Here is a 20,902-nt window from a genome sequence, read left to right as displayed (position 1 = left end):
AAATAATTTCTGCTAGATAAGAGGAGAATTTTTTTTCTCATTAGTAGATGGAATCCCTGCAATCCCAGAAGGAAGTCAGCCTGTATCTAAGAAGGCAAGGGAAGAATCTTTATGGAATATCTGATTAAATATTAGGACATTAGCATTAGTTATTAACTAAAAAGCAGCACTAAGGTTACTATACAAGAATAGCTCCGAACAGTGGTGAAACTGTACTGTTTAATTCAAAATTCTGTAACGTCATCCAGTTTTGAATGTTGAAAATTGCAAGTATCTTTCTCAAAGGATTGTGTATTCATATACACACAATTTTTTGCAACTAACATTTCCATAAAGAACTTATGCATCGTACAACTTATTTTTCCAAATCTAATTTTGTTCAGATGATTTTTAAGTGCCCTTTAATTCAAGAAATATGGAACTTGTTACTGGTGATAAATTCATTTTGACCTAGATTCAAAGATACTGCAAGTGCCCCTGTGCAAGGGGTTGGACTAGAAGACCTCCAAGGTCCCAGATTATACAGATTAACAGAGTTGGAAGGGACGTTGTAGGTCATCTAGTCCAACCTCCTGCCCAAGCAGACCCAGTACCACTTCTGACATCCCTTTCAAACTCTGCTTTTCTGCCACCCCCAGGCCGAACCATTATTCTTCAAGGCGGCAACGATAGCTACAACTTTAAATGGCAAATGACTATCTCCTACTATTCCCTCCCCATGAATAGGCAACGTATTCACAGAACATAACTATCCTGTCTGGATCCCCAGGGATCAATTACCTTGACAAATAATGATCGATCCTAAGTTCCTAGAGCTGGCAAGCTTTTAAAATGTGAAACTGATACCACAGGGGACAAAGGGTATATTACTCGCATACAGCCCCCTAATTCTATTTCCCAACAATATTATTACAAACAAAATGAAAGGAAGCAGAAAGGAAGACAAGCAGCAGGGAAAAGCTGGGGCCCGGAACCAGGGCCACAGCTCTTGGAACTGTCACTTACCAAACTGGCTATAGGAGAAATCTGGTTGGGCAGCTGGAGGCTTGTTCATATCCTGAGTTGGCTGAGATGGTGGTGGAGGTGGAGGGAAAGCGAGTGGCGTTGCCCCAGGGGTGGCAGGTGGTGGAGGAACAACCGGAGGAGCAAACTGGTCCGGTGGAGGTGGTGGTGCACCATACCCAAAGCCTAAAGGGAGGAACAGAAACCAGGTAAGCTTTTTCAGTAAAATTCACATCCAGGTTCCCCAGCTGTGGCGGCGCAGTGGTCAGAATTGCAGTACTGCAGGCTACTTCCGCTGCCTGCCGGCTGCCTGTAATTTGGCACATTAAATCACACCAGGCTCAAGGTTGACCCAGCCTTCTATGCTTTTGAAGCTGGTAAAGTGAGGAGCTAGGTTGTTAGGGGCAATATGCTGACTCTGCAAAACCGCTTAGAGAGGGCTGTAAAGCACTATGAAGCGGTATATAAGTCTAAATGCTATTGCTATTTTACTGACTTGAACCAAGGCTAGGGAAACAAAAGGAAATGCCACTTGGCAAAGATTTTGCCTCAAATTAAAACCAAGGATTTTCCACCACCCCCTTTTAATAACTCTGTAATCCCTTGCATCAGGGCGCAGGCAGGGCGACTGAATGGAGCTGAGCCTTTACCGGCCGGATGTCCTTCCTGACGCCCGTATGGACTTCACAGCAAGTATTTTCTGGAGAGAAATATCTGCCTCCTGACTGTGAGGTGACATCTCCAACTCTAGGCTACAACCCCGCTCATCAAATTAAAATCAAGGAATAAAGCAGTAATGGCGAACCTATGGGCATGGGCATCACAGGTGGCACGCGGAGCCGTATCTGCTGGCACGCGAGCTGTTTCCCTAGCTCAGCCCCAACGTGCATGTGTGTGCTGGCCAGCTGGTTTTTGACACACACAGAGGCTCTGGGAGGGGGCTTTTGGCTTCCAGAGGGGCTCCAGGGGGATAGGGGATAGCATTTCACCATTCCCAGGCTCCAGGGAAGCCTTTGGAGCCTGGGGAAGGCAAAACACAAGCCTACTGGGCTCACCAGAATTTTGGAAACAGGCCGTTTCCGGCCTCCGGGGGGGGGGGGGAAGCTGTTTTCACCCTCCCCAGGCATTTAATTATGGGTGTGGGCACTCGCGCATGCATGGTAGCACACATGCATGCTCTTTCGGCACCCGAGGGAAAAAAGGTTCGCCATCACTGGAACAAAGCTAGGAAAACAATAAGAATTTGCAGCAAGCGGACACCAGCATCATCCCAAAACATGAAGCCTTTGGCTCAAGTTCAAGCTTAGTTTTAATAACATGCTCTCCGCCTATCCTGCCTCACAGGTGGGGTGGGAGCCAGATTTGTGCCGTGAGCTATTTGATAAAAGCTGGGATGAAAAAATTGTTACGTGCAATGAGAGCTTGAAGGAGTACTTACTGAAAGGTGGAGGGGTGCCGTATCCCTGTGCGAAACCCTGCGGGGGCGGGAATCCTCCGGGAGGTGTCGAAACAATGTACGAGGTAAAAGGCGGCGGTGGAGGTGGCGCTCCTCTACCTGGTGGAGGGGGACCATACCCACCTGGAGCCAGTAAGAAGTGTGTTGAGAAAATTAAAGGCACTTAACAGATGAGCCAACCCCAAGAAAAAAGGGTGATCCCAATCTATTGCACTAGGCATCGTATTTCTCCAAAACTTGGAGGCGCTAAAGTCAAAGAGGGATTGTGGAATTAGGCATTCAAGCTATTGAGATTGTGGGAGGAATCCAATTTAAACCATTACCTTGGTGTGAGGAAATAGCTTTTGCGTGAATGTTTCTTCCTCCCTCTTTTAGGAATTGATTCTACAGCACTTGTATCTAGTAGATATTTAGTATTTTAAATGGTCTCTCTCCAACTACCATTTCTTACATTCAAACTGAAGAAACCAGGCACTCAAATTGTTGGTGTTTTTCAATACTGAAGAAGAATGTTCTCCACTGTGGGGAGAAGTCTCTTCTGGCTTTTTGGTACTCAGGAGTTCAATGCCATTCTCACAAAGTACCATATTTTTTTTGCTCCATAAGATGCACTTCCCCCACCACAAAATTGGGTGGAAATGTCTGCGTCTTATGGAGCGAATGAAGCCTGTCCTTTGGTGAATAGCAGCCAGGCTGCGGAGTCCTTTTACACTGCTGAACCCCACCTCTTCTGTCTTTGTCACTGTTCCCCTCTGTGGTCCTCTCAGGCTCCACTCCTGCCCTCACTACACTACTGCTCCATATTCAGCCTTCCATAGTCACAGTGAGATGGCGCTCCAGATTCATATTTTTTTCCCTTGTTTTCCTCCTCTAAACCTAGGGGCGTCTTATAGTGCAAAAAATACGGTGTTTCATAAGGACACTAGTTCTCTTCTATAGCTTTAATCACACAGCTGATGAAGTTCCAATGACATGCACTTGAGCTCTTTGAAAATAGATTATAGGTCACTCTGTGACTCACCTATGATATATTTTTCATCCTATACATTTGAGGATAGTGCAACTGATGCCCCAATGGTAACAGTAGGCAAAAACCTGTAGCGTGGTAAAAGATTGTTCCAGTGAATTCCGGAACATTCCATTGCCAGACCATCAAATGGTCCACCACACCCCTTTTTAAAATATATTTTTTTAAAAAGCAACCTTTATCTAAGTACACTGGTACCTCTACTTAAGAACGCCTCTACTTAAGAACTTTTCTAGATAAGAACCGGGTGTTCAAGATTTTTTTGCCTCTTCTTAAGAACCATTTTCTACTTAAGAACCTGAGCCAGGAAAAAATTTCCAGGAAATCTGAGAGCAACATGAAGGCCCGGCCAGTTTCCTGCCATTCCCCCTAGGTTTCTCTCTCTGGCGCAGTGTGTGGGAGGCAGCCTTGCGCCGGGTGTATGGGAGACACATGCTCCTCCTCGCCACCGCAGTCCCTCTTTCTTTTAAAAAAAGCCTTAAAGTTTTGGATTTTTTTTATTCCCTTCCCCTCACCTCACCTCACCTTCTTCCTTTTGCAGTGACCCCTCTCTTCTTCCTCCTCCTCCTCCCACCCAAATTCCGAGCTTTTATTTCTTTCCTAATGAGTTGGCACGCATTATTTGCTTTTACATTGATTTCTATGGGAAAAATTGCTTCTACTTAAGAACATTTCTATTTAAGAACCGGGTCACGGAACGAATTAAGTTCTTAAGTAGAGGGACCACTGTACAAGAATGCACCCAGTTTAAAAAGTTGTCATAGATACAATTCTATTTGCTTTAAAAATGGAGGGGGAATGGAGGGGGTGTATGGAATATGTGAAGGTCAAATCCAACTTCAGGTTGGCAGCAGGGCTCGCCAGAATAAAAGGGATTCTTAATTATTATTCAGTTCTTAATTATTTTATCCCACTTACATACCATCAAGCTCATATGAACTGGTCTGTTACATTAAGATTAAAAATACAGAAATCAGTTAAGCCTAAACTCAGCAATAAACGTAAGTAACAGTAACACAGCACCCTATCCAGAATGTGTCAAGAAAAACCATACACCAAAGGGCCCGTTAAGCAATATTTGTTTATCTTGCCTTAATTATTTTTATAAATAACTCAAGATGGCAAACATGCCTAATGCTCGCCTTCCTCCTCCCATTTTGCCCACAACCACCACCACCCTGTGAGGTGTGTTGGACTGAGTGATTGGCCCAAAGTCACCCAGCCAATTTCCCATGCCTACGGAGGGACTATTCTCTTGGTTTCTAGCCTGGTGCCTTCACCCAGTTTCCCAACCTTGGCAACTTGAAGATATCTGGACTTCAACTTCCAGAATTCTGGGAGTTGAAGTCCAAATATCTTCAAGTTGCCAAGCTTGGGAAACACTGCCTTAACCCACTAGACCAAACTGGCTCTATTGGTTTTGATGCCTTGTGAAATAGCTACAGGAAGGGTGCAAGGTGTAGCTCCAAAAGCAGCCGGATCCAAAGCTTGGCGGGGTTGCTACTGAGAAGGAGCATCAATATAATCTTGATATTAGATCCCCCATGATTCGATGCAGGGAGGGGGGGGGCTCAGCCTTCCCACCCCACATGCACACCTGGCTTAGGGCAGATTCCATTTCACCCGCCAGGTATCTTCATCAGCAACGCCATGCAGGGCCTCTGTAGCCATGCAGCACTTTGTATCAGAAATGTAGTGGTAACCAAAGGAGCAACTGGAGCAGAGGAATTCTATTACAGGAGGAACCCGCACCTGCTAGTATCCTGGCCATTGAATTTTGTGCCAATTGCAGTTTCCAGGTCATTTTCAAAGGGAGCCCCATGTAGAGCGCATTCCAGTAATCTAATTATGTGGAGATGGATTACAGCCTACACATGGAGAATCTGTAACTGGAGATTTTATTTCTAAGTACAAAAGATATAAATGCACAAACCCCTGTGCATAAGGAAACTGGGCTAAGGTTAATATCTACTGTCCTGTTTCTTTCTCCATACATGGAACAACTTCTATGCAGGGCTACTGTGATGTCGTCGGGTTTAAGCTATTTTCCACATGGCCGTAGACTCTACCTTCTATTTTGGTATTAGAAGAACGGCCTCTTTGTGCACAAACACACCATGTGGGAAGAAAAAGGACTAGGCCACTAGGAAAAAGGGTGGTTCCCTATCTCCTCCAGATCTTCTTAGTTATCTGACAAATGATTAAATATACACACACATACATATATGCTCACACAAGCTTTGATTATCTATAGGAAGTTCTAAGGTTCAATTATTGTCTCCCACCTCAAGAAACCTATGAATTCTTGTTCAAAGGGCAAAACAACAGATGCAAAAAGGTTTTTGGAGAACAAAGGCAAGAAATGCGCACGGAATAAGATTTTGCTAAAAGTCTGAATTTGCATAATTACTATTTCAATACTGAATATGCACATTTTTAAAAATTCTTAGAACATACTTACCAAGTGCTTGTCCAGCTGGTACCCACATACCTAAGGCAGATGAAAGAGTAGGAAAAGACACACGACACACACACAAACACACACACAAAACAAAACAAAAAGTTACCACAACCGTTTCTTCAATTCATTGTCATTGTTATGCATTTATTATTCTGCAACATTATCTATTGAGAAAGGTACTAATATAACACCCGCCCCGAGTCTGCGGAGAGCGGTGGCGCAGCAGGTAGAGTGCTGTACTGCAGGCCACTGAAGCTGACTTGTAGATCTGAAGGTCAGCGGTTCAAATCTCATCACCGGCTCAAGGTTGACTCAGCCTTCCATCCTTCTGAGGTGGGTAAAATGAGGACCTGGATTGTGGGGGCAATAGCCTAGCTCTGTTAAAAAAGTGCTATTGCTAACATGTTGTAAGCCGCCCTGAGTCTAAGGAGAAGGGCGGCATAAAAATCGAATAAATAAATAAATAAATACAAATCTGATTAATAAAATAATAAAATAATAATAAATAAACACACAATTACTCTGAAGATGTAAGATGTAGGGAAAATGTTACAGGGAATTCAAGATACAGCCCTAAACTAATACATCCATGAAACTGGATTTGGATAAAAATGGGATTTAATTTTCCTTGTTACAAAATTCAAGGCGATTCTTTTTTTATAAAGCTTATGTCCGTTTTCAGAAAGCAAGAATGAATTTCTTCATTCTGAACAAACGAGAAGGCAGAGCTTGGTATTGTCTCACACCAAGTGCTTAAGGTTTCCAACAGACAGTTCTCGACATGGGAGCCTGCCCACTACGGCTGTATGTTGTGATGGTCGTAAAACGGGCCAGTCACATGACCAATCCAATTGTATAACACTTTATGCAATGGTCATTAAGGAAACCAAAGGTTAAACAAACTGGTTTTCAGCATAACTGTCACAAATGTGACCAAATGTAACTGTGGCTATGTGATTGGGTGTCTGAAGTTCAGTCATGTGAACCTGGACGGGGCCACAGTCTCAGAACTTCAGATCCAGGTTGTAAGTCCCCTTTTTCAAGTCTGGCTGATAAGTGAGTGGTTGTAAATCAAGGACTTTCTATACTCAATGGATGAAGGAATTTGTAATGTCCATCAAGATTGCAGAAGTCTGGCATTAGTCAGAAGTCAGAGCCGGAGTGGCGCAGCAGGTAGAGTGCAGTACTGCAGGCCACTGAAGCTGACTGTAGATCTGTAGGTCAGCGGTTCAAATCTCATCATTGGCTCAAGGTTGACTCAGCCTTCCATCCTTCCGAGGTGGGTAAAATGAGGACCCAGATTGTAGGGGCAATATGCTGGCTCTGTTAAAAAGTGCTATTGCTAACATGTTGTAAGCCGCTCTGAGTCTAAGGAGAAGGGCGGCATAAAAATCAAATTAAATAAATAAATAAATAAATTATAGCATAGTCAGGTGGTACAAGAAACCACATAATCCTGCACATAATCTCCAAAGACTCGGGGCGGCTCACAGGAATGTGAGCTGCCCCGAGTCTTCGGAGAGGAGTGGCATACAAATCTAATAAATAATAATAATAATAATAATAATAATAATAATAATAATAATAATAATAATAATAATGTAAGGCCCAATCCTGATTTGAGTGAAGCCAGAAGTGGGCCTGTGTCAAGGCAGACTGAAATCATCCAGGATTCCCAAAACCTGAATGGAAAACTGGTACCTTGAGGCCCGTATCCTTGTTGCCAGGTAGGTGGGGGCTGTCCTGCCCAGCCATTGGCAGCACTTGGCATGATCCGGCTTCCCCATTGGCTCGTGCCTGTTGGCCCTGGAGTCTGGCTCTTGCTATCCCGAGGTTCGGCTCGCTTCACCTCCACCTAAACAAAGAGGACAAATGCTCAGCCCTAGGGGGCAGAAGGACAGCTTGCCCCCCTTTACCCATCACACACACCCTTATCTTTACACTTAAAAACTTTATCTTAGCACGTTATGACTTATGGCTAAGTACTTAAAAGTATTGCAAGCTTATATTTTAAGGCTGCTAATTTAATCAATGTTTCTCAGGTACAATGGGTAACAGAGTAAACCAGCTTGGAAGTCTTAACTTCATACAGTGCTAGGATAAAATATGCCTGCTCGTGATTTCTCTTCTGTTTCGTTACTTTCTTCGTCATTTTAAAGCAGCAGTACCATCTCCTCAGTGGGTTTTCACTCTCTGTACGTAAATCTTGATACCAAGGTAGGCCAAAATGGTTGTTATAAACAAGGGTGAAGAGAACATTATGGAGGAGGTACTAAGGCTTTAGCCGGTCCTTGGGGCAGGATTGTTCTGGACAATGTTGAAAAAAGAAGTTAAATTGATAGTGAAAATCTATCGCAATTAAATTGCTCCTTCATTTTTGTTCATACCTGAGAAACACACATCGTATGCATGTTGTCTGTTGGTTCCAAATCCTTTTTTATCTTAAAGATTTTTTAAAATTATTATTTAAAAGTCTAATGGAAGATAGAGACTTACCTTCCCCAGGCTAACGCTTAAAGAACCTCAATTAACTCAAACAATGTCAGAAGGAATGGATGTGATAAGAGAACCTTACATTACATCTAACAAAAAAAGTAAACAAACATGCAGGTAATAAAAAATGGACAGTTGAGTCAATAAGAAGCAAAACCTTCATACTGTGTTCAGTCATGGAACAACATTATTTGCAAAGAAGGGGAGGGAAGACCAAAAAGGAAGGGCACCGCTGTATGGTGCGACTTTAAAAATGGTCCTGGCCTATGTAAAATACAAGGCTTGACAGTTCAGGTTCTCTCTAGCTACATTTCAAGCATTTTTACTATCAGAGTTTGTTTAAATGGGCTCAGGACATTCCTTAAAACTAAGTGGGCCTTATTGTGGGAGACAATCAAGAGTCCTTCACCTCCTCTTGTGAATTAACCTGGCATGTGAATGGCAGAATTAAAATAAAACCCCATCTAATATTCTAGGCTGCGCTTCTATGCTGAACAAATCAATTTCTGCCTTCAAATGTCCTGGAATCTCCCAAAGGTTGAATATTCTAAAACCAATTTGGTACCATCTGTATAAGAGGGTGGAGCAGGATGCTGGCTTTCACAATGAGTTTTCAGATCACAGGGAGCACAGGAAGTCTTCAACTTGCAACAGTCCGTTTATTGACTGTTCAAAATTACAACGGCACTGGGAAAAAGTGACTTATGACCGTCTTTCACATTTACAACTGTTGCAGCATCCCTATGTTCTCAAAATCCAGTTGCTTGGCAACTAACTCATATTTAAGATGGTTGCTGCCTCCCGGGGTCATGTGATCAATATTTGTGACCCTCCGACAGGCAAAGTTGGTGGGGAAGCCCGATTCACTTGGAACAAAACTTATTACTACTTTAGCAGTTGCACTGATTCACTTAACAACGGTGGCAAGCAAAGTTGTAAAATGGGTCAAAATTCATTTTGGCAGGCCCCAGGGGAAGAGCCTTCTCTGTGGCGGCCCCGGCCCTCTGGAACCAACTCCCCCCGGAGATTAGAACTGCCCCCACCCTCCCTGTCTTTCGTAAACTACTCAAAACTCATTTATACCGCCGGGCATGGGGAGTTGAGATAGCTCTTCCCCCTAGGCCATTACAAGTTATGCATGGTATGTTTGCGTGTATGTTTGGTTTTATAATAGGGGTTTTTAGTTGTTTTTTATTATTGGATTGTACATGTTGTGTTTATTATTGTTGTTAGCCGACCCGAGTCTGCAGAGAGGGGCGGCATACAAATCCAATAAATTATTATTATTATTATTAATTATTATTATTTAATGGGCCTCACTTGGCAACAGAAATTTTGGGCTCAATTATGATAGTTGTCAAGGTCTACCTGTAGATAGCTCATTATTTTAAATATTTTCCCAGTAAGATTTAGGACATTTGAACTCCTGCAGTTTTCCCAATGATGTTTCAAGACTGAGGAAAAATAGGGTGGGAATCGGGAAGGAGTTGGGCGGACTATAAGTATAATTTATAAGCCCAGAGTCCGGAAGGGGTTGGGTGACCTATAAGTATAACTAATAAATAAAATAAAGATTTCTCAAGATGTTAGCAATTTGCATTTCACCACCCAACAAAACCTTTAGCGTCTGAACTCTGTTTTGCTCTTGTGTAGCATACATTGTTTAACTGTACTTTAGTTTGGTCCACTTGAGATTTGTGACTCCCGTTTGTGAGGATGCTTCTTCAGGAGGCACCATGAAGGATGCTACTTTTGAAACTGGTCCAGGAAGCCCTGGTGGTTTGCCTGAACTGCTCTGACACGTGGATGCGTTGCTCTCCTGGCTTCACTGGACTTAGCGTTAGCAGCTCCTGGATTTAATTAGCACCCAATCAAAGATGTAGTAGTTCCAGTTCTTGCTTGGAAATAAACTTCACTAATTGTTTAAATGACATTAATTGCTCATGCTTTAGTAAGGATATCCTAGAATTTAATTCCAGGATCCAGGAAAATTTAATGGGCCTTCACAAGAAATAATTTAAACTTGGAAAAAAAAAATATTGAACAGTTGTAAAAATATAAACCAGAATGCATCAGGAGGATAGGATACCCTGTTTTTCAATAATCAAATATTTTTGGAAAAAAAATATTCCACTTGAAGGCTTAGCTGTTTGGCAACACAATCCATCAAAGTGACAAAACTTTCATATATTTTATCATTACACCTGTACACTGCTGCTGTTTCATTTCTGGAGACTTTGAGCAACTAATGATTTATGTTTGGTATAAGAGCCTTCGATGTTCCCTTTTCAGCAGACTTTTCCTACAAAGGTCAAAGCTGCACTCTGTAGTCCTTACTCTTCCTCTGGCCTGGTTCCTAAAGCGAAACCATGCTCAAAGGCGAGTTCCTTAAATCAGAGTAGAAGCGGAAAGAAACCTTTTCACCCATAAAACTTCTTTAGAAGTGCTGACAACACAGTATGAAGATAACAACAATCAAAAGGTCACTTAACTGTACTGTGGTTAAAAAAGTACTATTAAAAGAATATGTGGATTCATTTCAGAGCCTCACAGTAAGTGACCCATTTTTTTTTTTAAATTTCAACCATTCCTTCAGGATGCTCTGTCAATTAATTGGTTGCTTATGTTTAGTTCCCCTTCCTGCCCTCTCCCCCCAAATCCCACCACCCCGAGTTTGAAGGTGAAACAAAGAACACACATCTGAAGGAATAGTAATGGGAAGCTGAGCCTTTGGCAACATAGAGATTTCACTGTCGTTTCAAGCAGAAAATTAACTTCCATTCCCTTTTTATATTCTGTACGTTCAAGGTACAAAATACGTGTGAACAGTAATGACGGTACAACGTGGAATTTAGACAAGCAAATGCAATGGTCTTCAACATATTAAGACTTCAAAACTCAATAAAAGTGGTCTTAATTATTGAAGTCAAGGTTCTCAGAGATATATTGTAGCTTTTCTCCATGTTGGTTTATTTGAAGCGTTTCATACTTCAAACAGACAAATCATGTCTGTTTTTCAGTATTTCCTATTCTGTACTTGGGGATGAAGAATATCTAATTCCAATCATTGCCTGGTGTGAGGGGGTCCCTGGTGCTAGCTGAGCTTGGTTTTTTTGTTTTTTTTTTGCAGAACTAGGGAACCTCATCAGTGCTAGTAACCAGCACTGATGATGTTACTTAGCTGGGAAATGAAATGTCTGCAAGGAAACAAACAAGTTCAGAGAGTTCTAAGAACCCCTTATTTCAATCCTGAGCTACAAATATTGATTGGCATTGTAGGGTGTGATGAGCAAGTTGGGTCAGATCAAATATGGCAATTGCAATCCAATAAGCCATTCTGCTGCCATTTGGCTTCTGTTCTCTCTCACACACATCTTGATACAATGTGGTCTTATGACCCCCCCAAAAGTCTCTTGCGAAGGTGCAAGAGAAAAATGAGTAAGTAGAAGGAATACTTCGTTTTCTGAGTCATAACCTTGGTTTATTGGACCAAGTTCACGATGCCTGAACTCAAATATTAGCTTTTATGGAAGTTGGTCTGCCACGATTCTTCTCAAAAGAAAGGAATCTAGAGGCAGCTGTAGCATACATTTCTTTAAAATCTAAAATGAGCTAACTTATAAAATGTGTTTCTGGATGTAGTTTTACCCACTCAATTTTTTTAAAAAATAAAACCCATCTACTCTACAACCCAGTTTCTACTCGCCAGCCAAATTGCTAGTTGCCTCAAGACTCAGCTTTGTCTTAAGGTAAAATAAAACTACAACTACACACTTTTTTGCCCATGATGTCGTGAAAATGCATGTTGACAGCCTGGTCCACTGATTGTTCGTCCTCGAAAGTAATAAATCCAAAACCTAGCCAACGACGAAGAGTGAATCAAGGTAGCAGGGTGTTGTGACACAAAACAGGATGATGAACAGTATTAGGGGCGGACCAAGGGTTCAAACAAGGGCTTCAGGTGGATTTGGGTTGTGGGGGAGCTCAGTGCTAGTTTGCAATTGCCGGACCATCTTGGATCAGGGGAATAAAGTGGTTCGCTCGGCACTCCATGCAAAATTAACTGATGGAGAAAACAAGGCTCAGTGCCCATAGATACACCCTTTTTTGCCCTTCTGACAAATGCTGGGGGGGAAATTTCCGATTTACGGCATCAAGTTACTGTAGCCAAGTCAATTCATAACTTCCATTACATGATATTCGTAAATTTGTTCGTTTAAATGCCATTTGGCAAATTTAGAAAAGCAACTGAGCAATAGCACAAAGTGACAGAGAGAATATTAGTGGACAAAACATTTCGGGGCAGGTTGCTTATTGGTTCACTCCCTCCCTCCCTCCTCCCCAAAACCCGAGATTTCCCCCTTGGTTTCATTTTGCTTTGCAGCTAGTGCTGACAGCAGCCATTTATTGCTCTAAAGCGTTCAACAGAAAAACAGATACAGTCTCTGTAACAGTTAGTGCCTCTCTAAGCTTATCCAACGTGGTTGGGTAAACTCGTAGAGCCTTATTGTAGAGATTTATACTTAATAAAGACACAAAGATACAGGCCAAGATCGGTTGCAGCAGGTCAAAATTCTGCTGTCGGCAACTAGAATAAGAAACAAATTAAGAAATAAATGGGAGTTGAGGAGGCGGAGGAGGAAACTTTTAAAGCATCTCCTGCAGGCAAGTGTTTGCATTAATGACCAAACGGGAATTGAACCAGTGACGTGCGAGCTTTTAAAGTACAAGAAAACTTTTCAAAAGCCAAAATATGAGTCTGGGAAATATTTTTTTAAAAAAACATGTCTGCCCCCAATGATAACACGATATAAAATTTTAAATATTGATTGTAGAGGGAAATATAGAATACGTAGTGTGTTGTTTTCCTTGCTTGTGGTTAGGAGAAAAGAAAAAGGCACCAAAAGGAAGAGAAAACACAGCAACACCTAAAAGAATTTGAGCCAGACTTGATGATAATGTGTTTATGGGATGGACCAAATGGGCAGAGATGGCATCATACACAAGTCTGTGAAGCGAAAGGGGGGAATCTCAAGAACTGAAGAATAAATAGAGACTGGATGAAAAAATGGTGCACTACACTGTACTTCATATTCGGAGCAAGGCAAAGAGAGAAATGCCCCTTGAAAAATACCTTTAAAAGCTTGGAAATATTGATGAAATAATCTGAAGAACCAGATTTTGAACCTGGTTATGAAGATTTTAAAAATTAAGAGTTAGAATTGGACTCAGACCAACAGCAAAATGGGGGGGGGGGGGATTTCTTTAAAAGAACAGAGAACATGTTTGTATTAATTTCTTCCTTACAGGTTTCTGTTTCTTCATAACAAAAAGTCTATGGAGAAAAGAGAAAAAAGAACGAAGATATTTTTTCCTCACCTCCTCAAAACAATTTCTCCCCAAGATTAGAGTCAAAGTGGCTTATAGCATCCTTCAAATTGTTGTAAGACCCAAATAGGCAAGTGTGTGGTGGCAACCAGATGATTTGGTTGGTAAGAACCTAAGTGTTTGACGACAACTTGCCATCTTGGTAACAGCATAGGGGAATTCTACCTGGAAGCACTAGGTTGCCTATCTCTGCCATAAACAGCCAGGTAGCTCAGTGGAGATATCTTCTCCGCCTCTTTTCAATCAGATCCAACTATCAACTGTCCAATGATAAACCCTGAGGCAAGGGAAGTCCATCTGTTCCTCAACAGCTGGGATGAGATGGAGATGATGTCAATCATCTCCATCAGTCAATGGATGCATGCTCTTCGAATACCAAGAACCAAGCTGCACATTTTTCTGAGAGTAGAGATGAAAAGGAGAGACTGGAAACCTACAAGCTACAGGCCTGTATCGCCAACTCCAAGTTGATATACAGTGTTCCCTCGATTTTCGCGGGTTCGAACTTCGCGAAACGTCTATACCACGGTTTTTCAAAAATATTAATTAAAAAATACTTTGCGTTCCCCCCCCCTATACTACGGTTTTTCCGGCCCGATGACATCATACGTCATCGCCAAACTTTCGTCCGCCTTTAATAAATTTTTTTTTAATAAACTTTAATAAATAAACATGGTGAGTAATAATCTAAATGGTTGCTAAGGGAATGGGAAATTGCAATTTAGGGGTTTAAAGTGTTAAGGGAAGGCTTGTGACACTGTTCATAGCCAAAAATAGTGTATTTACTTCCGCATCTCTACTTCGCGGAAATTCGACTTTTGCAGGCGGCCTGGGAACGCATCCCCCGCGAAAATCGAGGGAACACTGTAATTCAAAGGAGATTAGGCTCTTTAGCTTGGATGACAGTTATGCATAGGCAGCATTTTAGAGGCCCTCCAGCAACCCTCAAGAGGCACCCTGGTTACAATATGGTGCCTGCAGGGAGAGCTGAAGTCAAGAGGGTCAATTTCCTCCACGGCTCCGAGTCTTTCAGAGGGGGCAGCATATTTGACAGCATAGGCTTGCAGGTCAGAAAAGGGAAAGAGCTGACGATTAGGCGGAAAGTGTTTTATAAAGGACTTTATAGGTGAGCTAAATGTGTTTTTGTGATAGTATGTAGGCAAATCAAAGAGTTTCAAAGCCACCCATCACAAATGTCTTAGATTTATATTTTATTTACTGAGAATATGGGGCGGGATGATGCAAAATATAGATCCTTTGCTCATGTGTCTTGCTCCCAAGACTCTGGGGAGGGGAGAAGGAAGGGAGTTGCAATGTGAGAACAAAATGGTGGACCGGGTTAGGCAGAATTCTTACAGCTGATTTGCTCTACTAGCTTAAGCATATAAGTACACACAGATAGGTACAAAAAGATGCTTCTCTTTGCTGTGTCAGTGAATTTTTCTGTTGAAATAGTGCAAAGCTGTCGCAAAACAAATTAGAGCAACTGCCCCTCGTAGCTCCTCCCACACCATGTAGTAAAAACGTTATTTACACTCCATTAAAGACAAAGCCCGGTCCCTCCTCCGTTTGTGGAAATGGCCTGTACCTCTGTGATAATCTATCACCTAGAGAGAAGAAAATCTAAAGAGATATTAATCACAAATCAGTTTACAGAGAGAGAAAAAAGAGAGGGAAAGAAAGATCTTAATGTTTACTGTACTTTTACTATGAAACACTTATATATGTCACTAAAGATGTGTCTAAATTAAAGATAAAACTAATACTTAACAGCTTAATAAATATGAAGTGAAGAATTTATATATATATATAAATATCTATATATATTTATTTAAATAACAGAAACAAGAAGGAGAAGTGGAAAGTCCAGATGGCAAACTATTTTCCAGCATGTTTCACATGCTATTGTGTGGTTGAAATACAACTCACACTGATGATGTTTTAAAAGTATTGCTTCTAAAAAAAATTACTAAAAAGTGACTGGTGCAATGAACAGCTAGAGAACACAATGGCCACTTTCTGCTGAGACCAAAAATTAATTATGCAATTGCCTCAGGTCTGCCAAATAAGAGAGTTGCTTTCTCCAACATATATGCGGAATCACAAAATTAAAAGTGCCACAGTGACTCCCATCCACATAATGTGTCAAGCAACAAATGGCTTTTGGCTCCAAATTTCAGCCGTAGACAGTTAAAAGAAAGAAAATGTGAGAAATGTAGCAAGCATTAACATCTGTTCCAGTCTGGCACCTCACAAGGATTCTTACCCTAAAACCAAAAATAGGCCCTTGGTTCTTAATGGTGCCCACATTTAAAGGTGGAAAAAATCAAAGCTATCCAGTTACTCCCTTCTCATGGCTTTGAGTTATTTGAAAGGAGCAGGATCAATGCAGGTGCCATGACTTTGTTAAGGAAAACACCTTTTCAGAGTGGTATAAGTGAACAACATGGCAATGTAGTATCTGACTTCTAAAAATAATAACACTAGATGAAATAGCATGAAAAGCCTCTAAGTCTGCTCAGTGAAGTAAATTCCTGAGGCAGCTTACAAAAGATATATATACATATATGAGCACATATGTCCATACATATATATGTGGATGTTGTGTAAGTTTGCCATCTGACATAGGAAGAGGATAAAGAAATTTCAAAGGTTAAATAGATTCTTCTTTACCTCGGGGTCGCTGTTTCTCTGCGTCATAGATCATTACTACTTCGGTCACCTGAAAAAAAGATAAAAAGGAAATTCTACTAATGGTTTTATCAGGCGAAACTTAAGATGGACCTGATTTTATCAGCTTAACCTTTATCAGCAGGATGATAGATGGTTGTATGACCAAACTAGGTGATATGCAGATGTTTCACGTCCAAACTAGATGACATCATCAGTGCAGCATTGCACTGCACCAGCACTGATGATGTCACCTAATTTGGTCGTGAAATGACTGCAGGAAAATAACCAAGCTTTGAGGTTACCAAGAACCCCACAGAGTTCAACCCTAAGCTACAAATATAATCTTCTATCATGAACTTTTGCTTTGTGGATAAACGTAGACAAATCAGTCCCCTTTCTTCAAATGGGGCTTTTATATGGAGGAACATTTCATGGCTTCCTTCCTTCCGGATTAATAAAATACAATGGTTCCTGCAGATTGCCTGTTGTGGTTAGCTCTTGCCCAGCTCCTGCCCCAAGGACTGTGGCTGTGGGGGAGACATCCACATGCTGCAGGCCTGTTCCCCCCCCCCCCGGTGGAATCTGCTGATGAAGGCTCCTCTGACCAAGAAGACATGAGTGACAGGGAGGAGAGGAGTGTGGCAGACAGCTCAGAAGGAGATCAATTATCTAGCTCCTCCTTGGATTCAGAACAAGAGTTAATGACACAGCCACGCATGCGGAGAGCAATGCATAGGCAACAAGTGAGAGATTATTATCAAAGAAAATGAGGCCACCTGTGGTTGGGTGGGGCTGTGGTAATTAGTGAGGCTGCTATAAAGAGCAGCCTGTGGGTTTGGCCATTGTGGAGGATTATCTGATTGTTGTGTTTCATGACTGCTTTACTGACTTTGACCTTTTGTGTGCTGATTTTTCCCCACTTTGAAACTAAACCAGAGCAAAGTGTGTTTCACTTTGTGAAAAAAGAAGGACTGTGAATTGCCTCACAGCTGCAAGCTAAGTATCACAGAACTGATAAGGGACTTGTACACATTACCAGTTTGTTTGGAGACAAGTGCTCTTTGCTATCCCAAAAGAGGGCTTGGTTTAAGTGAATTTTCATTATAAAGAACATTGTTTTGAATTTTTAAATGTGTATATGTGTCTGAAATTGTATCTGTGCATTTTTGGGAGGATTCTACCAGAGAGCCCGACAGAACATTGCCCAGTCTGGCTACTCCCAGTGTGAGAAAAGAACCTTGAATAGGAATAAAAGCCACAAATACATAGGAGGAATGAATTGCAGAATCCTTTCCCCAGCCATGCCCACAGAACTGGTAGGGAAAATTTTTGCTGTGATAAATAGTATGCTGCCATTACTATTATTACTGGTACTGAATACTTATGAATAATCAGTAATTTAAATACCAGCAGGACAAGACAAGGCCCCTCTTGAGAATCCGGTACATAATCTACTACTCTGAGCCCTTTGAAAGCATGCAACAGATGTGGCCATGGTTAATTGTGCTGAAGCAGCAGAAAAACATCTTATTAAAAAAGGAAGAAAAGCAGGTAGCTCTGGGGAATAAGGACTGATGCCTTCACCAGATGGAAAAACAAGGAACATTGAGTACAATGTACTTTACAATATGTCTTTGTAATTATTTTAAACAGGTAATTCAACTCCCTAAGGTGACAGAGCCTGTTAGCCTAAGTAGCTGTCTTGCAATAACTATCCTTACTCACCTCTGATTTGCTTATGTATTCAAGAAGCATTTTAGAGACTGCTTCTTCTACCTTGAGACAGCATGCTTCCCTCAACTTTCAACCCCATTTCCCTCTTTCTTTCACACCCTATAAAAGAAGCTGAACAACTTTATACTTCAGATATGTGATTCTTTAAAATCAGAAAAGAGTTAGTGTTAATCTGTAAAGACCAGATCAATATTTTCCTCTATTTAAAAAGAAAAGAGCTTCGGTAAAAAGGGGGGAGGGAAAGAATACAGTGATACCTTGTCTTACAAACTTAATTGGTTCCGGGACGAGGTTCTTAAGGTGAAAAGTTTGTAAGACGAAACAATGTTTCCCATAGGAATCAATGGAAAAGCGATGAATGTGTGCAAGCCCAAAATTCACCCCTTTTGCCTCGAAACCCCACCTCTGGACCTCTGTGTTTTTGCGATGCTGCGATTTCACTGAGGTTCCCCTCGCTGGGAAACCCCACCTCTGGACTTCTGTTGCTAGCGAAGCACCAGTTTTTGCACTGCTGGGATTCCCCTGCTGGGATTCCCCTGCAGCATCACAAAAACACGGAAGTCCGGAGGTGGGGTTTCCCATGGAGGGGAGCCTCAGTGGAATCCCAGCAGTGCAAAAATGGGTGCTTCGCTGGCAACGGAAGTCCGGAGGCGGGGCATCCCAGCGGCCGCAGTGGGTTTGTAAGGTGAAAATAGTTTGTAAGAAGAGGCAAAAAAAATCTTAAACCCTGGGTTTGTATCTCGAAAAGTTTGTATGACGAGGCGTTTGTAAGATGAGGTATCACTGTACATATCAATCTAAGATAAAGGAAGTCAGTCAACTCTTCACTGCATCTCAACCAGTACCTGCTACAGCAAGAGGCCCTCTCACATATAGAGGCTCTTTTGTTGAGGAGCAAGAAGCTAGTTTTCATGAGGGGAGGCTGAACCTATGCGGCTGGAAGAACAGCAGCGCATAAGATCATTGGAAAGAAGGGAACATATGGATCATTCAAGGGCTTTTAAGGATTGTTTGTTCTAAAAGCTGCAAATTTCCCCCTCGGGAGGCCTTTTAGGCCCAAAGGACAACTACATAATGAAAAGGAATAGGCAGGGGTGAGGGTTTAGTGTTAATCTGAAGACTGTTTAGTTGCCTTGGTTCAAGTTACCAAACGCAATCCTTCTATTGTGAATTAATTCCCCTTTGGGGCCTACCCAACTATACCTCGACATCTGTCCTCTCCCCAAAAGGAAAGTCAAGTTTCTGATTCAGCTGGGCAAAATAGTTAAAAGCATCCCTTGATTCCCTTTACTTGTACCTTGCGTTTTGTGTGAGTTCAAACCGATTTACCTCAGATCTACCCTAATTTTACCATCTAGTACCAATTACTGTACTTTGTGGGAAGCGGGTTAGGCAGAGAAGAAAAAATAAATGGACAAGCTATTCAAGAAGTTCCACAATCAAGTACATAATCTACATCTCTCCAAGCTCAGCATTCTAACCATTATACTAAAATGGCTCTTTGTCTATGGTGATTCTCAGTCATCCAGATCATGGCTGTCCCAAAGGAACTTTTTCAATAGCCAACTGGATTTTCTTCATTTTTTCAGACTATCTTCTGCCTCACACCTCCCAGAGACTGGTTAGAGCCTACAAGATTGGCCTTCTCCAGGTCCTACCGGCCAAACAGTGCCGACTGGTGGGACCGCGTGGGAGGGCCTTCTCTGTGGTGGCTCTGGCTGTCTGGAACCAGCTACCTCTGGAGATCCACACTGCCCCCACCCTCCTGGCTTTCTGGAAAGCCTTCAAAATCTGGCTCTACTGGCAGCCTGAGGCCGTTGAGCAAAATAGCATCTAGCTCCAGCCCAGAATGCTTTTATTAAATGGGGGTTTAAACTGTTTTTATACTATTTTTATCTGTTGTACGCCGTCCAGAATGCAAAAGTAGTTGGGTGGCTCACAAATCCAATAAATTAAATTAAGACGTTTTATTTCTCATTCAAGAAGCTTTTTCAGTAATGACAGTTCTGACTTCTTTAGTCAGCACTGAAGAAGCTTCCTGGTTGAGAAGTGAAATATCTTCAAAAAAACAAAGAAAGTTGCCTTTTGAAAAAAAAACACTTTTGGTACGCTGGCTGTTTTATTTTGCAAACTGCTGAAAGCTGTTAGATTTATCACATAAAACTTAGTAAGATAACTCAATTCATATCTGCCAGGCTTCTCTAAAACGTGTTCATAAGCTTAACGCTTCTTGAAAGTAGTTAAGCTTACTGCAAATAAAAATAAGTATGGTTCCAGGCTGGCAAAATATAAATAATCCTTTTGCCATATCAACTATTTTAAAGATGCAGCTACACAAAGCAACTGCTTTTAGAACATTACACTAATCTTTCATATGTGCTGGTTCACTATTTATCCAAAACTTCTAAAGGAAGTTATCCAAAAAACTTACATTGCCAATTTCTTTCACACTGCATTTTTAAAAATGTACCAGTAATACTGTTTAGCAGGAGCTTAGGAATAGTTCTGCCATTTAGGCACACAAAAATCTTACAAATAAAGTGATAAATTGCATTTCGCTATATAATGAAATACTTTTACTTACCTTATTTTGGGAAGTGAAGAAAGAAAACTAAGGGATAGGGGTGAGCAGAGGAGGAAAGTAATATAACCCAATGCAAGGTGTGTG

General features: G+C 41.6%; 1 protein-coding gene across 3 annotated transcripts in view; it reads right to left on the bottom strand.

The window, feature by feature from the left end:
• The window catches only part of DAZAP1 (DAZ associated protein 1), a 68,239-nt gene that overhangs the window by 12,592 nt on the left and 34,745 nt on the right, over nucleotides 1-20,902 (bottom strand). For 2 of the 3 annotated variants that reach the window (XM_070745546.1, XM_070745539.1), the window contains exons 6-11: nucleotides 16,501-16,549; nucleotides 12,214-12,296; nucleotides 7,648-7,801; nucleotides 5,947-5,976; nucleotides 2,441-2,581; nucleotides 1,006-1,188 (exon numbers count right to left, since the gene is read on the bottom strand). In XM_070745546.1, the coding sequence (XP_070601647.1) occupies nucleotides 1,006-1,188; nucleotides 2,441-2,581; nucleotides 5,947-5,976; nucleotides 7,648-7,801; nucleotides 12,214-12,296; nucleotides 16,501-16,549 (640 nt within the window). The remainder of the gene's footprint in view (nucleotides 1-1,005; nucleotides 1,189-2,440; nucleotides 2,582-5,946; nucleotides 5,977-7,647; nucleotides 7,802-12,213; nucleotides 12,297-16,500; nucleotides 16,550-20,902) is intronic. The other variant, XM_070745556.1, reaches the window with a different exon arrangement.

Source organism: Erythrolamprus reginae, chromosome 1, assembly GCF_031021105.1.
Source record: "Erythrolamprus reginae isolate rEryReg1 chromosome 1, rEryReg1.hap1, whole genome shotgun sequence".
In the NCBI taxonomy this organism is placed as follows: domain Eukaryota; kingdom Metazoa; phylum Chordata; class Lepidosauria; order Squamata; family Dipsadidae; genus Erythrolamprus; species Erythrolamprus reginae.
Note: the sequence above shows the minus strand (reverse complement) of the source record. Positions and strands in the feature narration are given on the sequence as shown.